The sequence below is a fragment of the Diceros bicornis genome, chromosome 40 (assembly GCF_020826845.1).
Source record: "Diceros bicornis minor isolate mBicDic1 chromosome 40, mDicBic1.mat.cur, whole genome shotgun sequence".
Lineage (NCBI taxonomy): Eukaryota > Metazoa > Chordata > Mammalia > Perissodactyla > Rhinocerotidae > Diceros > Diceros bicornis.
Window position 1 is genome coordinate 4,293,305 of NC_080779.1, and position 18,563 is coordinate 4,311,867.

General features: G+C 38.4%; 1 protein-coding gene across 2 annotated transcripts in view; it reads left to right on the forward strand.

The window, feature by feature from the left end:
* SEPTIN10 (septin 10) overlaps nucleotides 1–12,280 on the forward strand; it is a 63,086-nt gene extending 50,806 nt beyond the window's left edge. For both annotated transcript variants that reach the window (XM_058534323.1, XM_058534324.1), the window contains 3 exons: nucleotides 4,968–5,100; nucleotides 10,334–10,521; nucleotides 10,598–12,280. In XM_058534323.1, coding sequence (XP_058390306.1) covers nucleotides 4,968–5,100; nucleotides 10,334–10,521; nucleotides 10,598–10,757 — 481 coding nt within the window. In that variant the 3' untranslated portion in view covers nucleotides 10,758–12,280. The remainder of the gene's footprint in view (nucleotides 1–4,967; nucleotides 5,101–10,333; nucleotides 10,522–10,597) is intronic.
* The last annotated feature ends 6,283 nt before the right edge of the window (nucleotides 12,281–18,563 follow it).

Consider the following 18,563-nt stretch of genomic DNA (forward strand, 5'->3'; position numbering starts at 1 on the left):
AACAACTTTTGCATGGAGGAAAGCATGAGATCCCTAGGACAAACACTATTATAAACTCTGTTATGAGACTAGGGATTCCTTTTCCATCCCATTATTTGCATTTCAGTCATTTTCCTGGCTGTTAGTATTTGCACCAGAATAAATACAAAAGGAAAGAGAAGGAGAACATTAAATCAGTGCTGCTCTTGCTTGTGACCTTTGGGAAGATTTAATAATAGATGAGGTTAAATTGTTTCAATCTGTGTATTTAGTTAGTGTTTTAGCTCTAGTAGCATAATAAATTTAAGAGTTATATGTACTTAACCCCTCCTCACCAATCTCAGGCATGCTATGCTTCCAGTAATGGGCCAGTTCTGGTAAAAGGATTATTTTCTCTCTTGAAAATAAATTATCTAGGGCCAGCCCCGTGGCTTAGTGGTTAAGTGCGCGCGCTCCGCTATTGGCGGCCCAGGTTTGGATCCCGGGCGCGCACTGACACACCGCTTCTCCGGCCATGCTGAGGCCGCATCCCACATACATCAACTAGAAGGATGTGCAACTATGACATACAACTATCTACTGGGGCTTTGGGGGAAAAAAAAGGAGGATTGGCAATAGATGTTAGCTCAGAGCCGGTCTTCCTCAGCAAAAAGAGGAGAATTAGCACGGATGTTAGCTCAGGGTTGATCTTCCTCACAAAAAGAAAATAAATTATCTAGACTTGGCTTCTCTAGTGTTTCCCAGAGGAGGCTTTGCTTCTCATTCTTTCAAGTCCAAGGGTCAATTCAGAGGTCTCTGTGTGCATTAATGAGACACGGATCCTGAGTGAGAGCAAACGGGACAGCCTCCAAGTCCTCGGAGAAGAGGTATTCAGATTGCCTGGTGGATCAATCATCAGCCACCTGTGGATGATTAAGAAATACAGGTTCAGAATTTCCAGGGATGGAGCCTAAGAATCTGCATTTAAATTAAAGTTCCCATTCAGTCATTGGGCAGATATTTACTGTTTGTTTGCCATCTTCCCAGCAACATGCTAGTCACTGGCTATGTATGCACTATGGGATTAAACAAAGACCCTGCCCTTGTAGAGCTTCTGGGGTGGGGGTGGGAGGAAGACACTCTGGCCCTAAGAGGACAATAGAATATGGGGGTGGTCAGAAGTGGAAGTGAGGACTCCCAGTTAGGAGGCTACTGTAGTAGTCCAGGCATGAGAAGATAGAGGCTTGGGTTGTGGTAGTGGCAGAGGTGGTCAGGAGCATATTTAGGATATGTAATTTGAAGTTAAAGTTAATAGGACTCACTGATGGTTCGGGTATGGGATGTAAAGAAAAGAGAGGAATCCAGGATGACTCCAGTCAGTCCAGTTTTTGACCTGAGAAAGTAGGTGAATGGTGGTCTGTTTATTGATATGAACAAGACTAGGGAAGGAGCAGATTTCAGGAATGTGGTTGGTAATTGAGAGGTTTTGGACATGTTAAATGTAAGTTGCTGATTAAATATTCAGGTGAAGAGTTTGAGTAGGTTGTTACATAAATAAATCTCTTGAGGTTAAGTTAGGGCTGAGATAATTTGAGAGTCAACAGTGAATATACTATATAAAATCATAAGTATTTTTAAAGTGTCTGCTATTTGCAAGGCTCTGGGGATGTAATACCGAACGAGATCACATAGTCCTGGCTCTCATGGAGTTTACATTCTTATAGGGGAAGCTTTCTCATTTGTGAATAAATTATTTGATAAAGCTTCTATAGTTCCCTAGCCTGATGATGTCTTAGAAAAGTTTTACTTTTATAGTTTTGTTTTGTTTTTTTTTTTTGTGAGGAAGATCAGCCCTGAGCTAACATCCATGCCAATCTTCCTCTTTTTGCTGAGGAAGACTGGCTCTGGGCTAACATCTGTGCCCATCTTCCTCCACTTTATGTGGGACGCCGCCACAGCATGGCCTGACAAGCGGTGGGTCGGTGCATGCCCGGATCCAAACCCAGGCTGCCAGCAGCAGAGTGCACGCACTTAACTGCTATGCCACGGGGCTGGCCCCTTACTTTTATAGTTTTAACAAGTTGCATTCTATTCTCTGGGGAATCGTCCCCCATTTAATTTGGGGTGTACATAAGAATAGTCACTATAATTTGATTGGCATGTAAAATCTGTCCCTCAATATTATATCTATCAATAAAAAAAATAGTTATGTGAACCTATTAGAATGTCCTTTATTTCTCTTTAATTATTTAAACTATATGAAACATACTTTCATAAGCCTTATTAAATCCCCAACTTATTTTAGATTAACATAACCAGTCTTGTTCCCACAGTGCATTTGAGTACAAAATCACTGTCACTGAAGTGTTGTGGGACCTATAGTTTTGAAAGGAAGATTTTTTGTAGTAGTTTATAGTTGCTCAAGTGTTTGACAGTTTTTTGTGTCAGAAAATTTTGTGTCTTTTAACTCACAAGAAATAAATAGTTATTTACTTTCCGCATTTAGTGTGCAGTAGAATTGGAAAAAGGTCACCAGGCTTATTAGAACTGTACATGAAGGACAAAGAGGTCCTAGTGAAGGGATTGGAGTGATTTTCTTGATGAACATCAACATCTGAGAATTTTTTTTTTCTTCCTCTTTGGTTTTCAACTTTGTGTTGTCAGTGATATTTGCAACTATAGTAGTATATAGCGTTAAATATTCATGACAGCAAGCTACTTTTATGCTAGAACAGGGATTAGGATAGCAAGAACCACCTTTTGAAACATAGTGCGGGTTTCTTTATGTGCAGTTCTGACTTTATAAATTGATGTGGTCCAATTGGAAAGCAGCATGATGTGGCAGAAGTTCCACAAGAGCAGTCTGCCACTTTTGTATCTTTTGCAGAGACTTGACTTCAGGACAGTCTTGTTTGTGGTGGTTAGGAATATGGGCTTTGGAGCAAGTCTGGTCTGGTTCAAATCCCAGCTTTTTGCTCACCAACTGTGTTACTTTGGGCAAATTACTTTCCCTCTCTGAGCTTTAGTTTTCCTACCTGTAAAACAGAGTATCAGTGCTTGTTCTTCACTGTTAATGTGGGACTTAGATAGTGAAAGGAGTCCGGAAAAAGACCTTGCTGGTAGCAGCTATTCAACAAATGTTAGATCTTTTCTCTTTGCTGGCTAGATTTATTTTCCTCCTAAGCAACTCAAGTGTTTGTATAAATAGATTAATGAGAACTTTTTTAAACTGACATTTGATATGAATTCAAGACATTATTTAAACCAAGTTTGTCATTAAAGGCCATCAGTCGAGTGTAGGACCAGTGAAATGTAGTGAGGTTTCTGAAAAGGGTGAAAGTAGCCTGATAGATTTAGAAGCTTCTTTAAAATAAGACTAAAACAAACACAGAAAAATAAAAAACCTGGTAAAAAGTAAAATGCCTCCTTGAGATTCGAGGCATTTATGTGGTTATCTAGGGCATTTTGTGCGTTTCTAAGTTTTGCTCTTGAAGATAATGTTTAGAATCTGCTCTTCCTCGGAATACCTGCTGTGCATACCACACCCTCATATCAGCCCTAACAGCTTTTGTGCAGCATTTCTTACTTGAACTTACAGAACTTGAAAGATTTATTTCTCCAGTTATAACATTTAAGATTAGTAAAATTCCTTAATTTATCATACTTTAAATCTCTTTAGATATAAAATATTTTTATAAGCAGTAGAAAGTTCTAACTGTGACACAGCTGGAAAGTAGATTTGTGTTCCTTGTTAAACCTTTGGGATATTCTCATAATTAACTGAAATGGGAGGGCTCAGCATTTTTGACGTATAAGAAGGCCTATTATACCCCTGAAAGCTACAAAGAAGAAAGGGCAGCTGGCCATAGAGTTCCAGGACAGTCCTTGCTCTGCTTGGTTAAATCTGGCTCTGCTTCCCAGCAATTTCTCTCGTCAAATGAACGTTGATGAAGAAACTGAAATGTCTAGAGAGCTCTGCTGGATAGTCGGGTTACAAAGGTCATGATCTATTAGAAAAGAGAGGCAAGTAGGATACAAATGCCAAGGAAGAGGTATAACAAAGTGCCATGGAAGTGCTGGGAAGGAACGGTTAGTTACAAGTGGGGAGACTGGAGAAGGCTTTATACAGGAAGTTGTATTTGAATTTGGCCTTGAGGGATAGAGGATTAGCTGGGTAGAATGAGGGGTTGGGAAGTGGGCAATGGCTTTGAAAGCAAAGGAGATACACCAGACTAAAGCATGAAATGTGTGGCATGTTTTAGGAACAGTGAATGGGTTGATATGACGGGAACCTTAAGGGGATTGGCTTTGGTAAGAAATGAGTCTGAAAACATAGAATTAGGCCAGATTGTGAAGTTTCTTAAGTGCTATTTAAAGGAGGTGAGACTTCATTCTGTAAATAACGTAACTTTAATTTTTTATAGTTTTGGGTGGGAAATCTTAGGAGTGGCAAGAAGAACAAAGGGAAAGAAAGAGCAAAAAGCCCAGAGACCAATTAGGAGATTATTGCAATAGTAAAGGCATAAAATCACAAAGATAAGTTGGGCTGTAACAGGATCTCTGTAGAAATCAAAAGAAGACTGGACGTCATTGATGTCAAGGTCACAGGCTGAACTGGTGATCACATATGGAGACAGGGTAAGGGGAAAGTCAAAGAGGACTTCAGGACCTCAAGGTTTCCAGACACAGTGATGCCCAATGACAAAGACTGCAAGAGGAATTTGTCTGGGTTGAAATGAGAGTACTTCTAGTGAAGGACTTGATAAAGCAGAGATTTCGAAATTCCAGTACTCTGTATTAACTGTAGCACTGGTAGCTTTTTGTGTATCAGGCTATAGGAAATGTCACATTTTGAGTTGCTCCCTGTAAGAGCACATTGGTACACGTTGTTATAGTTTGAAGCTTAAACGGAGATGTTTGAGTTGTTTGAGTTCTTTGGCGATGTTTGAGTTCTTGCAAGTTTGTTACATCCTCTCTTTAACATGAGAGTACCACAAATAACTTTTTAGTCTTCAAGAGACCTACGAAGCCAAAAGACATGAATTTTATGGTGAACGTCAGAGGAAGGAAGAAGAAATGAAGCAGATGTTTGTGCAGCGAGTAAAGGAGAAAGAAGCCATACTGAAAGAAGCTGAAAGAGAGGCAAGTACACTGGTTTGTTGTGATTTGCAGTTATTTTTTAGGTGTCCTATTAATTTGAGGAATTTATCTCAAGAATTTAGTTGAGATGCTTTTGGAAACTACTTGTTGTTATTTAAAAAGTAGCTATTTTAACACACAGTCTGGATACAGACTTTTAAAAAATCATAGTCTGAAATCAAGTAAAAATTTTGGCCTTTTTGAGCAAATAGTTGTCCATTAGAAGTGGTTTACCAAGGACTTGTAATGGACTAGGCTACTAAGAAGAGTTTTAAATATCTTCACCATGAGCCAGAATGTTTTAGCTGTGGCTTGATAAAGCCTTTTTTGAGAGTTGTCGAGATTGTTGTCTGCCTGAAATGAGTAACTATGAAAGCTATTCAGTAGCTTTCTGAGTTTGAACTCAGGCTTTCTGCATTAATTAGGTCATATAGACGCCTTTTGGATAGCCTTGGCACAGAAAACATCAGCAGTGAATTTCCATAGTTTTGTTTGCTTCTAGTTCTTCAAGCATTAATTTTAGTTTTATTTGAGTTAAGCTGTTTTCTGTAGACCTGTAGACCTAATTGCAATGGCTATTTCTAGGTAAATGGCCACATTTAAGATGAGGGTCAAAAAGGATGAGCTGCAAAAAGGAATTTCTAAGAGAAGACGGAAATGTTAATACAAATGAACTTGATAATATAAGAATTCCTGAAGAGTTATTTGAAAGGAAATTTAATTTTACAAATTTATTATTTCAAGTACTTGCTGTTTAAATGAACCGTATAGTAAGTGGTTTTGTAAAATTAATAATCTACTAATATATCATTTATGATTTGAATTTTGATCTTTTATTTTGAAAAAGTTCAAACAACAGGAAAGTAAGAGTACAGGGTACTTGTGTCCCTTCCCTTTCCCACACCTAGATTTAGCAGTGAACATTTTGCCGTCTTTATTGTGTGTGTGTGTGTGTGTGTGTGTGTGTGTGTTTCCCTGGTCATCTGAAAGCTGATGTAGACATCATGACACTTCATCCCAAGGCACTTCAGTGTGCATCTCTGAAGCTTAGGTGCATTTTCCTCCATATATTACATCTAAGAAAATTAATAGGAATGCCATAATCTCACCCAATCTCCAGTCCATTTTCAAATTTCCCTAGTTGTCCCAAGATTGTCTTTTATTGTTTTTTTACCGTCTTAAAGATAGCAGAGTAAAACCCTTAAAAGGAGTTTCTCCCTCATGTGTCATGATTCTTAATTTCTCCAGTGAGGAGAGAAGATGTAGAAGTGGTTTCTGATCGAGTTTTATTTTTTAAAACCCCAACAAATGTTTTGCTTAAATGTGTATTACTTAAAAGGAAATTGAAAATTCAGGGTGACCAAATGATTGAAAGAAAAAGAAATACTTTTTGTCAATAGATGCTTTGTAGATTTTTATTTTTATGGTTCAAGTGCTTTTTTGTGTTGAGTGTATATTAGACTAATGATGAAGCTAATTTAAACCTAAGGCACCAACAACCAAAGTTGTCACAGAGTTCTCAACTTCTAATTATATTGCTTTAGAGGCAGTCAATTACTGGCCTGGTTGTATTAGTATCACAAGGGACTCATGACCAGTTTTCACACAGTGAAGCTAGTCTTGTTAACACTTGAGAGTCAGGGTCAGTCTGTTGAAGGGCGTCCATCAATCATCATCGCTCCCTGAGACCAAGAATCATTACCTGAAGGACTAAGGAAGACCATATAATTTATTGTCTTTTTTTTTTTTTGCAAGGAAGATCAGCCCTGAGCTCACATCCATGCCAATCCTCCTCTTTTTGTGCTGAGGAAGACTGGCCCTGAGCTAACATCTGTGCCGATCTTCCTCCACTTTATGTGGGACGCCACCACAGCATGGGCTGACAAGCAGTGTGTCAGTGCGCGCCTGGGATTCGAACCTGGGCCGCCAGCAGCGGAGCTCGTTCACATAACCACTACCCCACAGGGCTGGCCTCCATTGTCTTAATTAGTATGGTTTTAGAGGGAGAGGAGGCTTATTAATAATTACACCAGGACAACAGGTAGGTATAAACAGGTAGGTGTAAACCAGGGCTTATTCTGTGCAAACTGGGACATTTGGTCACTCAAAAGCAAGTTATATCAGTAAGATACTGGCAGTCACTGATAAAAAGATAACCCAAAACGCTATTTAATTCTGTATTAGAGTACCTTGTTATTTAAAATATCCTTACCAATATTGTTGTAAAACAAATACCCCTTAATTTATCTTTTGTATAAATCTGGATTTTCATATATAGTTCGCTGAAAATGCTGTGAACATCAGATTCCTGGAGTACCGAGATGCACAGAACAAACGTTATCTCAAAATATTGTTTAAATGTTATCTTTTCTATATCTTTATTAATGTCATTCTAGATGTGCTAATAAGGCATGTTTGACACACAGATTTCTCACACCCTTTCCCCCACTATAAGAAGAAGTACACAGTTTATATTTATCCCTCAAATAACGTACATAACCATCATTAAAATATTACTACTTCCCAATTTTATATGTAAGTCTATTTTTTGGTTAATTTTTTTTTTTAAGATTTTATTTATTTATTTTTCCCCCCTAAAGCCCCAGTAGATAGTTGTATGTCATAGCTGCATATCTTCTAGTTGCTGTATGTGGGACGCACCCTCAGCATGGCCAGAGAAGCGGTGCGTCGGTGCGCGCCCGGGATCCGAACCCAGGCCGCCAGCAGCGGAGCGCCCGCACTTAACCGCTAAACCACGGGGCCGGCCCGGTTAATTTTTCATTTAATGTTTATGCCTCTCCCATTTCTGAAAGTATCCAAGATAATTTTCAATAAAAAAAAATACAGCTATATTATAAGCTTGAACATGAGAGTACAGGAGCCTTATAAAACAGGACAAGAAGGAGGGGCTTGCACATAGGTGCACTTGAGAGCTGTGGCAGAAGGTTACTTCTCCGTGAACACACAGACAGCTCTGCCTTTCAGGCAGGGACCCCAGTGAGGTACGGAGCTCAGGTTAAAGATATTTACTAGTTCAATAAGAGAGGAATGTTGTCTCTACGTTTATTTCTAAAAATAGATACTTTTAAAAGGATCATTGGACAACAGACTGTATAATATCCTTAAAAGTAGTGTTTACAAAAGATACAGCAGTGTACCATATTGGCAATATGGTCTTAAGAGCATTGCTGAGTAGTTATCAACAGCACAAAAGGTCTCCTGTTTTTAACTTTCTGAGTATTTGAAAATATGTTTGAATTAAATGCCTTATTATAGGGCCGGCCCCATGGGTTAGCGGTTAAGTGTGCACGCTCCGCTGCTGGCGGCCCGGGTTCGGACCCCGGGCGCGCACCGACACACTGCTTCTCCGGCCATGCTGAGGCTGCGTCCCACATACAGCAACTAGAAGGATGTGCAACTATGACATACAACTATCTACTGGGGCTTTGGGGGGAAAAATAAATAAATAAATAAATATTTTAAAAAAATAAGAATAAAAAAATAAATGCCTTATTGTAGTGAATAATGGAACCATGAGTGAGTGCTTAATGTGTATGAAATAGATTGCTGCTATCAAAGCTGTCAACTCCACATCATGTGAATAATAGTCACATTCACATCTTCCCCATCCTCCCTTTTTAAAACATTTTTCTCTTTATACATTTCCTGGAATTTTTAGTCAGCCTCCTCAGTGATATATGAAGTTACTCTATAACCTTTCAAGATATTTAAGTATGCAACCTCCATTTAAGTAATCAGAGCTATATCTCTATTCACATAATATAAGTCTGCCCCTGTATCCTCCCTTTCCAAGCTTTATCCTCCATGCCCCTCCTCTCCCAAATGTATAAGGGATACACACATGCTCAGAGAGTTGTGACTCTTCATTTATAACACTGATTTGAATGACATCTGGATAAGTCCCACCCTTTGAATACACACACTTATGTATCTCTTTATAAAAGAAGGAACCATTTGAATAAGCAAATACTAAGGAACTGATGCTTCTCTGAAATGACCTCCTAAGGAATGAAAGGATCTTAGAGTAGAAGGGCTGTACTTAATCTATTTCAGTCCTGGTCTGCCTCTATTTAAATACTTCTCCTGTCAGGGGTGTAAGGGCTCACTAGACAACCTCTTCCGTATTTGGATCATTGAATTGTTATTAGGATGGAGTTTAGCTCTCTCTGGTTTCTACCCTCAGCCTATGATTTTTAGTGAAGTATTTCCTCATCTTTCCTAGAAACCAAGTCCTACTTTTAGTATGAATGCTAGGTTCCTCCCCAGAACTGAAAATACTAATTTGAAGTTTATCTAGCCAGACTAGAGAATCAAAAAAAATTCTCTTTTTTGATGTAGGTTCTCTGTGCTGTGCTTGTGTTCTTGGCAGGCATGGCACACAGCTGATTCATAAGGAGTCTGCTCAAGTCCCTACTTTGTTTTTTTTTTTTTGCAGATAAACAACAATTAAACCAGGAAAATCTCATGTTGTAATGTTATGAACTTTTGCAAAACTCGTTTTAATGGCTGCATTGAGTGTATTTAGCATAAATTTATTTTTTGATTTTATTAGACACAGGCTATTTTTTCCCATCATGGTATAAATTCTACTACAGTCAGTATTTTAATGTATAAAATATTCTCTGAATTTAGGATTTCTTGATTTAGTTTAGATTTCAAGAAAGTGAATGACTGTGGAAAAATGTAACAGATTTTTAAGATTCTTGATTTAAATTGACAATTGACACTTGCTTTCCCAACAAGTTTACCAGTATAACTTTCAACAACTGTTGCACTACACAAAAGCTTTTTTTGAAAATAAGAGATTTTTTTTTTTCCTTTTTGACAACTTGCTTCTGTAATTTGTGTCCCTCATATTTATTGACCATGGATTTTAGAAACTTTATTTGAAGAAGCTTTGTGGGGAAAATGTAGAGCAAGAAAATAAAAACTCTAAAAGGTCAAATGTTTTAAAAACTGAGGTTTGTTCACGAGGCTATGGTTTTTTATTATGTTTTGTTCATGCATAGTTTGCATAGGAAATCATTTAAAATTGAAGTCACCAAGGCAATTGTATACATAAATTTTTGGTTGAAGCTTGAACTTTCGAGACATCAGGAAGATTGTGTAGCTAGATTACTGTGTAGGGAGGTGAGTTGTGTTTTGAGCAGAGAACGTTTCTGGGCATGTGCTGCCACACTGTGTCCTCAGTGAGAATTGCACCTTTGTTTCACAGCTACAGGCCAAATTTGAGCACCTTAAACGAGTTCACCAAGAAGAGAGAATGAAGCTTGAAGAAAAGAGAAGACTTTTGGAAGAAGAAATAATTGCTTTCTCCAAAAAGAAAGCTACCTCCGAGATATACCAGAACCAGAGCTTTATGGCATCCGGCAGCAACCTGAAGAGGGACAAGGACCGTAAGAAGTAAGCGAGCCCCCACCCTGACTCTGGAGCCCCCTCCTGTCACTGTCTGTCTCATGGCTCTGTTTGCCCTTCACAGTGCTGCTCACTGTCCGCTTCCTTACTTCTCGTCTGCCTCCTGCAACTCAGATGTCAGCTCCTTGAGAGCAGAGACCTTGTCCCTCCTGTTCACTGTTCCTCTGGAACAGCCCTGGCACATATTAGGTGCTCAGCAGATATTTGCCAAAATGAGTAAATAAATGAATGAACAAAATAAAAATACATCACAATGTAAAAAAGGGTCAGTTCCTTGGGGAAAAAAATTGGCTGCTCTTATTTCCTGGCCCAGCCTGTGGCTCTAGTACACACCTGGTAACTGCTGACCTTCCCAGTAGATATGTTGAATTTCATATCTAAATGGAAGCTGCACTTTGTTGGGGAATCATAGGCATAAAATAATACTTGATTAGCAAAACTAATTCTTAGGTTCACTTTTTTTTTTTTTTTTAAAGAAATTCTACTGATAATGATTTTGTGAGAATTTTTATTTTAATAAGGGAACCAGGCTATCGATTCGAACTCCTGTGCTTTGATGTCAGAGCTTGTGAAACGAGTGGTGGACGTAAAGATGCAGAGGAAGGTAGAGAGGGCCCCAGTACAATGGGGCGGCCATGAGTAGCATTTGGATGATAATCTCAAGGCTTATAGGTGTGGGGTATGTGTTAAAATCAAAGTTACCAAAGTTTTAGAAAATAAGTTTTTTTCCCTCTTCTGTACTTCTTGTGCTTCATTTTATTTCTTCCACTTAAAATGTCCTTGTCAGTTTGCCTATTTGACTGTTCTTGAAATTCATTGTTGACTTGTTCTGTCAAGAATGCTCCTTTGTGGGTCTTTGCCTCAGTTTACTCCAACTACCTGTGCTTTAGCAGCATCCAATCCTCCTTATGTTCCTCATGGAGCAACACTTCTAATTTAATTTTATCACCACATTTTATTTCAAATGTAGCATTTTCAGATATTGTTAATTCAACTTCAAAATAGTTAGGAAAACATAACCTTCTCCCATGGTGGCGTTCCATTTTTGAACCAAGGAGAAGTAAATCCACAGAGTTTGGGTGGATTTAGTTGGCCTGTAAATTTTATAGTTTTGGGGGAAGAAAGAAGGAATTTTCATGTATGATCTTTTAATGTAATCTCTACAAGGGCGTGGATCTTTGTTTTGTTCCTTGACGTATCCACCCCCAGCTCCTAGAACAGTGCCTGGTGCTTAGTAGGCATGTAATCATTTGTCGAAAGAATGAATACAATTCATAAAAGCTATGTTTTATTCAAGCACTGATTTTCAAAAAGTAAACTAAAAATATAATTTATTACTGCTTTTCAATATTCTTTGAATTATAAAGCTAAGGGAACTTTTACCTTCTTATCCTTTCATCTTAATGCAGTGTTACTAAAATTGGATTCCCCAATTTTATTCCATAAACGAAAGACAATTTACCTTGTAAAAACTGTCACCCTGTTCCACTTGAGAATCATTAGTATGTGCTGTTGTTTACAAAATCACAGCCAAGCCCATAGCTTTTTGAGAGCTCAGAATTAATTAATTCTCAAGAAAACAGTTTGGTGTTTTTTTGTTTTTTCTTTTCTAAAATCCCATAGCTAAATATCCTATAGTATATTAGATGTATATTTGCTCTTTCTATAAAAGCTTTGTAAAACTAATGATTCTAGTAATTTTTATTTCCTATATGATTTTCTGTTGTACCAATCAGAAGTTTTTTCTCTTTCCAGCTCCAATTTTATGTAAAACAAAGGTTCCAGATCACAGAAAGTCATCACAAGCAAAAGTTATTAAAATGTTACAAGTGTGCTTTGATTTTCTTGCTGTTTTTATTTGCTCTATCGCTTATATCTGGCAAATGGCCACAGTTATTGTCATTTATGGAAAAAATACTTCTAAGTATAAGGGCAATACATAAGCCAGAGTGGATATCACTTACATATTCAGTGTTGTTACAGGTTTTTAAGTTGCTGGTTTGTGATGGATCTAGATTGTTTCTCCTGCTGCCCAGTTATTGTCACTTTGCAGTGCATTGTACCGCAGAGCAGTGTCAGCGCTGCTGAATATACAGAATTCATTCATATTACAGCTGTCGTATTCCAAGATGGAACTTTTTGTACGTTCTAAAGGTCAAGCTTTAGGAATAAGTTTTAAAATGTATTATGTACCTGAAACTAACCTCTCAATAGTTGTATAGGACTTTTTAATTTTTGATACAGTTATCCAACTGGTAACATGATCTAAGCTTTTGCATCAAATTATATAACATGATGGCCTTCCATGCTTTGGTATGCCTTATTGTGGTTGATGTATTGTTGTGATGAAACAAAATATGTTTAAAAGTAAAAACATCCAGGTATATAAATCCTTTTTCTAGTGGCAAGTACTTTTGAACCTGGATGTTATCACGCTATTTTAATTAGGGTGTATTACATATTTGTTGTTTAAAACTATCTTCCAGGGAAAAAATAATAAGGTTGAATCATCTTTTTAAAACTATTTCTTAAGAAAATAACTATGAACATCTGAATATTAAAGATACAAGAATTTAGATAATTCATATCTTAAGGGATATTTGAAGTCAGTGCCTTAGTCATATTCTCAGAACAATTTAATGGTTTCTGACTTTTTTCTTAACAGTCATACGTATATAATTTTTTCATATTTTGTACTTGAATATTCTAGATAAAACTGACATTTACTCTTTAAAAAATATATCTACATATTTACTAAAATGTGTTAAAATTACTTTAACTTTTCTTTTTGCAAACCGTCATCTTAAGAAACATTTTATCAAAATTAGTTCATCTAATTATATGTTTGAATTATTTTAAGACAGAAGTATATTACCAGTATTTTTTAGACAACAAAATGTTTTACTTAGCCTATGTTAGATTCTGAGCAATGTATTTTTTCATGAAGTTGTATAAGTTGCAAATAAAACCTTTATTTCATAGCACAATTTATCTGGACATTTTAAATTCCATTTTTGCATTTGAAATTCACAAATGTCTCTTAAGCTTTTAAAACTTTAGTAAAGTAAGTTATCGGTATCACAGAAAAAGCTCTGCACTTTCTTCTCAGGATCAATAAAGCCCAAGTTCTGGAAGGTGATAGTAGGAGAGTTGGTGAGCCCCTGAGGGCAGGTTGCCTGTCCTACAGAGCCCGCCCGTGCCCAGAACTGAGCATTAGCCAAGGAGAGTGTCACATCGGGAGTGAGTGCCTGGCGTGATGCAAGTGGTGGTTATTTGTAGCCACATTATATCAAACTGTGTTTAAAACAGCTATCCTAAACTGTAATAAAGTTACTTTTAAATGCCATCTTGGTTGTTGGCATGTTAAAACAAAGTGATTCAAGTTTCTAGTTGAAAAGATTATTGAAATCTGCCTATGACTCTGAGCTTAACAGAAAGGTAATCATTTTGTACACTAGTGATGCTATGAGAAAGACTCACCACATGAGCTTGAACCACATCGTGAATCTTTAATTTATTTCATGTATTTGGGATTCATGTAAGATTTTATTTTAAAAGAGTTGCCATGCAAAGAAAAGAAAATTTTTAAACAATTGCACTATAATGTTCAAGTTCTCCTTACAAAGCTAATTTATTCTCCACTACTCAGGCACTAGTTAGAAAGTGACGTATTATCTACTGATGCTTAAGTTCATAAATTTACTGGGAACAACATAAAGCTAGACATGTTTTCTTTAAATTTTTTTTTCCATAAAGCATGTGAAACAATTGCCTCAGCCCACCGACCATAAATCTTTATTTGTACATGCGCCTTTGATTTTTAAAGCTCTTTCACATGGACTATGATTTCAACATCAAACACCACAAAGGAAAAGGCGTTACAGAGATTATTATTATCCCTATTTTAAAAATAAACTCAGTTTAGGCCCCATTTTCCTATTGGGCAAGGAACTGGGGACACAAACATGCTTAAGACTGTCTGTGCCTTCATGGAGCAACCAGAGCAGCAACAAGACAAGAGAGCAGATTGTGCCTGGAGTGCCCTCACAAGAGCTCTGCCTCCAGCCACGGAGCATAGGGGGCGTCCAGGGAAGGGACTGGGCCCTGGAGGGGCACAGGGGGCGTCCAGGGAAGGGACTGGGCCCTGGAGGGGCACAGGGGGCATCCAGGGAAGGGACTGGGCCCTGGAGGGGCACAGGGGGGCGTCCAGGGAAGGGACTGGGCGCTGGAGGAGCACAGGGGGGCGTCCAGGGAAGGGACTGGGCCCTGGAGGGGCACAGGGGGGCGTCCAGGGAAGGGACTGGGCCCTGGAGGGGCACAGGGGGCGTCCAGGGAAGGGACTGGGTCCTGGAGGGGCACAGGGGGCATCCAGGGAAGGGACTGGGTCCTGAAGGAGTGGAAGCACTTTCTCAGATATGGGAGTCGAGAAAGGCAATTCAGGTACTAGCCGTAGCACGTTATGATAGAACCTTTGTACTCTGGAAAGTAGTTAAATGTGAATAGCCAGTATGGAGAAATGTGGGTCGTGAGTAAATGTGAGGTTTTAGAAGTAGGTAGGGAACAGATCAAGGAAGAGTTATAAATCCAATCCAGCCGGCAGTAGGAGCCATGGGAAGAGTTGACTTCAGGTCATCAGATATTCCTCCAGAATATTCCTCTTCTCCATCGGAAAGATGTACTGGGGGAGGAGGGTTCCCCAGGTCAGGAGCTACAGTCCAGGCCACTTGTTCTTAACACTGAGTATACAGTAGAACGACATAAGCAATGTCTAGAAACCACTGATGAGGAAAGGAATATATGGTAATGGAAGTGGTAGTCATGTGGATAAATCTGAATAAATAATGACTGTACAAAACTGATAATGTCTTGTGGAGTTGGAAATCTAGAGAGAACTAAGTAAATACCACACTGGTAGCATGCAAGTTGGGGAGTGGGGTAAATTGAGTTATCTGGGGTGAGGACAGAAGTCCCAGTCAGCCAGATCAGGGAGCCTTAGTAAGAGTGCATGTAAGTTGGGGAAAGTGTATGACTTTCAAGCTAGTAGAAGGAAAACTAGTCTGATAAGTGATAATCCAAAAGAAAACAAGAAAATGAAATAAAACAAGTATGACAAAGAGAAAGCGTTTAGTAACGTGGTAGGTTTGGATCCAGATAAATCAGCAATTACATGCTCTAATTTTTTTAGATAAAAGTTTTTAAAAATCAGCTCTATGCACTTTACGAGAGAGGTCTAAAACTTTCTCTGTCTTTATAGACAGAGGAAAAGTTACATCATGTGAACTCCCACCAAATGCTAATGTGTAGCTGTATTTCCTATATATTAAAAAAAGCTTTAAGGCAAAAAAGCATGTTAGGGATGAAGATGTGCACTTCAAATAAGAGAATAGATAACAGTTCCAAATTTATGTGTACATAATACAGTAACAGCATGTTGAAAGCAAAAATTGATGACAAGACATGGAGAAATATGCTAAGCCACACTCAAGTCACCTCTTGTGTGTGATAGAACAAGCAGACCAAAAATTAGTACAGATGTGGGAGACTTGAAGAAAACATTCAACAACCTTGGCCTGGCGAACAATGTACCCAAGAATCACAGAATACACACTGTTTTCAAGAACACTTGGAACGTTTATGAATATTGACTACGTTTGACTATTTAGCAAGCCTCGATACCTCCTAAAGGAATTACATCATACCAACTATGTTCTCTGATCATAATATAATTAAGATAGAAATCAGTCATAACTAAAAAATACCATATGTTTGGAAATTAAGAAATACATTTCTAAATAACCCATGGAACAGAGGAGAAATCAAAAAAGAAATTAGACAATATTTTGAACTGAATGACAATGAAAATACTATGTATCATAACTTGTGAGAAGCAGCTAAAGTCATTCTTAGAGTCAGAATTTATAGTCCTAAATGCTACTATTGGAAGGACAAAAGGCTGAAAACCAATGTACTAGGTATTCATCTCAAGAAGTTAGGAGAAGAATAGTAAACTAAACCTCAAGAAAAATAATGAAGATGAGAACAGGAATTAAGGAAATAGAAAAAGAAAATGGAAAGTTCTTATATTTTTAAAAGATTAGTAAGATTGATAAACCATGGGAAGAATGACCAAGAAGAAAGAAAAGAGGCATAGAATGGCTAAAATGAAAAATCAACAACAACAACAAATCTGACACTACGAAAAAAAAAAAAAGGATGTGGAGCAACTGGAACACTCTGCCCTGCTGGTGAGAATGCAGAATGGGTCGGCCACTTTGGAAGTTTGGCAGTTTCTTATACCCTTACCATGTGTGTTAGTGTTCTGTGGCTGCTATAACAAATTATCACAAACCCAGTGACTTAAAAACACAGTGTTCTTCAGTTTTGGAGGTCAGAAGGCTGACATGGGTCTCACAGGGCTAAAATCAAGTGTGGACAGGGCTGTGTTCCTTCTGCAGGTTCTAGGGGAAAATCCCTTTCTTGGCTTTTTCCAGCTTCTAGAAGCTGCCCACATTCCTTGGCTCACAACCCCTACCCCATCTTCAAAGCAAGGGTGAGTTGAGTCCTCACATTGCATCAGTCTGACCTTTTCCTCGTCTTCCACTTTCAAAGACCCTTGTGATTACTTTGGGCCCACCAGCATAATCTCCCTATCTGCTGATCAGCAACCTTAATTACCCTTTGCCGTGTAACCTAACATTCAGAGTTTCCAGACGTTAAGATCTTTAGGGGTACATTGTTCTGCCTACCACGCCATGCAACCCAGCAATTCCAGTCCTAAAAGATGTATTTAAGATAAATAAAAATATTTGTTCATACAAGGACCTGTACTTAAATGTTTATAGTAGCTTGTTTCATAATCTGCCAAACTTGAAACAACCCAAATGCCCATGATGAGTGCATAAACAAGTTGTGGTTCATCACACAATGAAAAGGAACAAACTACTGATACATACAGAGACATGAACAAACCCAAAAGTATTATACTAAGTCAAGCCAGACGCAAAAGGCTGTATACTATATGACTCCATTTATGTGACATGTTTCTCAGAGCAAAACAGGTACATGGAGAGAAACCAGCTGTGGTTGCTGAGGGGAGGGGCGGGTCGGCTTTAGAGGCGCACAAAGAACCCTTTTGGAGCGGTGGAAATACTCCATATCTACTGTGGTGGTGGTTACATGGCTACATACATTTGTAAAAACTCGTGCAACTAGACACCTAGAAAATTTTTTACAATGTGTAAATTATACCTCAATAAGCCTGATTTTTTTCTTAAAAAGTAAAAGTTAAAAGGCAAAAACAATGGGAATGAAAAAAAGAGACTATCACTACAGATCCTGTAGACATTAAAACGTTGTCAATAAATTTGAAAATGTAGAAGAAAGGTAAATTCATTTTAAAAATTAACTTACTGATATAAGAATTAATAGAGAATTTCATAATAAAAGGTAATCATAATTAAAATCCCCATAAAGGTTAGGCTGAGATAACTTCATCTGCGAATCCTACTGGACATTTAAAGAGGAAAGCCGTTCTTTCACAAACCCTCCCTGTGGCAGGTAGGACCACACCCTGGCCCCGAAGATGTCCACGCCCTAATCCCCGGAACCTGTGAGTATGTTGCCTTACGTGGCAAAAGAGACTGTGTCGATGTGATTAAGGTTACAGCCTTGAGAAGGGGAGATGATCCTGGATTGTCTGGATAGGCCCAGGCTAATCACTTGGGTCCATAAAAGCTGAGAGCCTTTCTCGGCTGTAGTCAGAGGGAGATGTGACCACTGAAGCGGGCTCAGAGAGATGCAACATTGCTGGCTCTGAAGATGGAGGGAGGGGCCATGAGCCAAGGAATGTGGATGGACTCCAGAAGCTGGCGAAGGCAAGGAGATGGATTCTCCGTAGAGCTTCCAAAAGGAACTCAGCCATGTCTGACACTTTGATTTTAGCCCGGTGAGACTCCTGACCACCAAAATTATAAGATAAATTTATATTGTTTTGAGCTACTATGTTTCTAGCAATTTGTCACAGCAGCAAT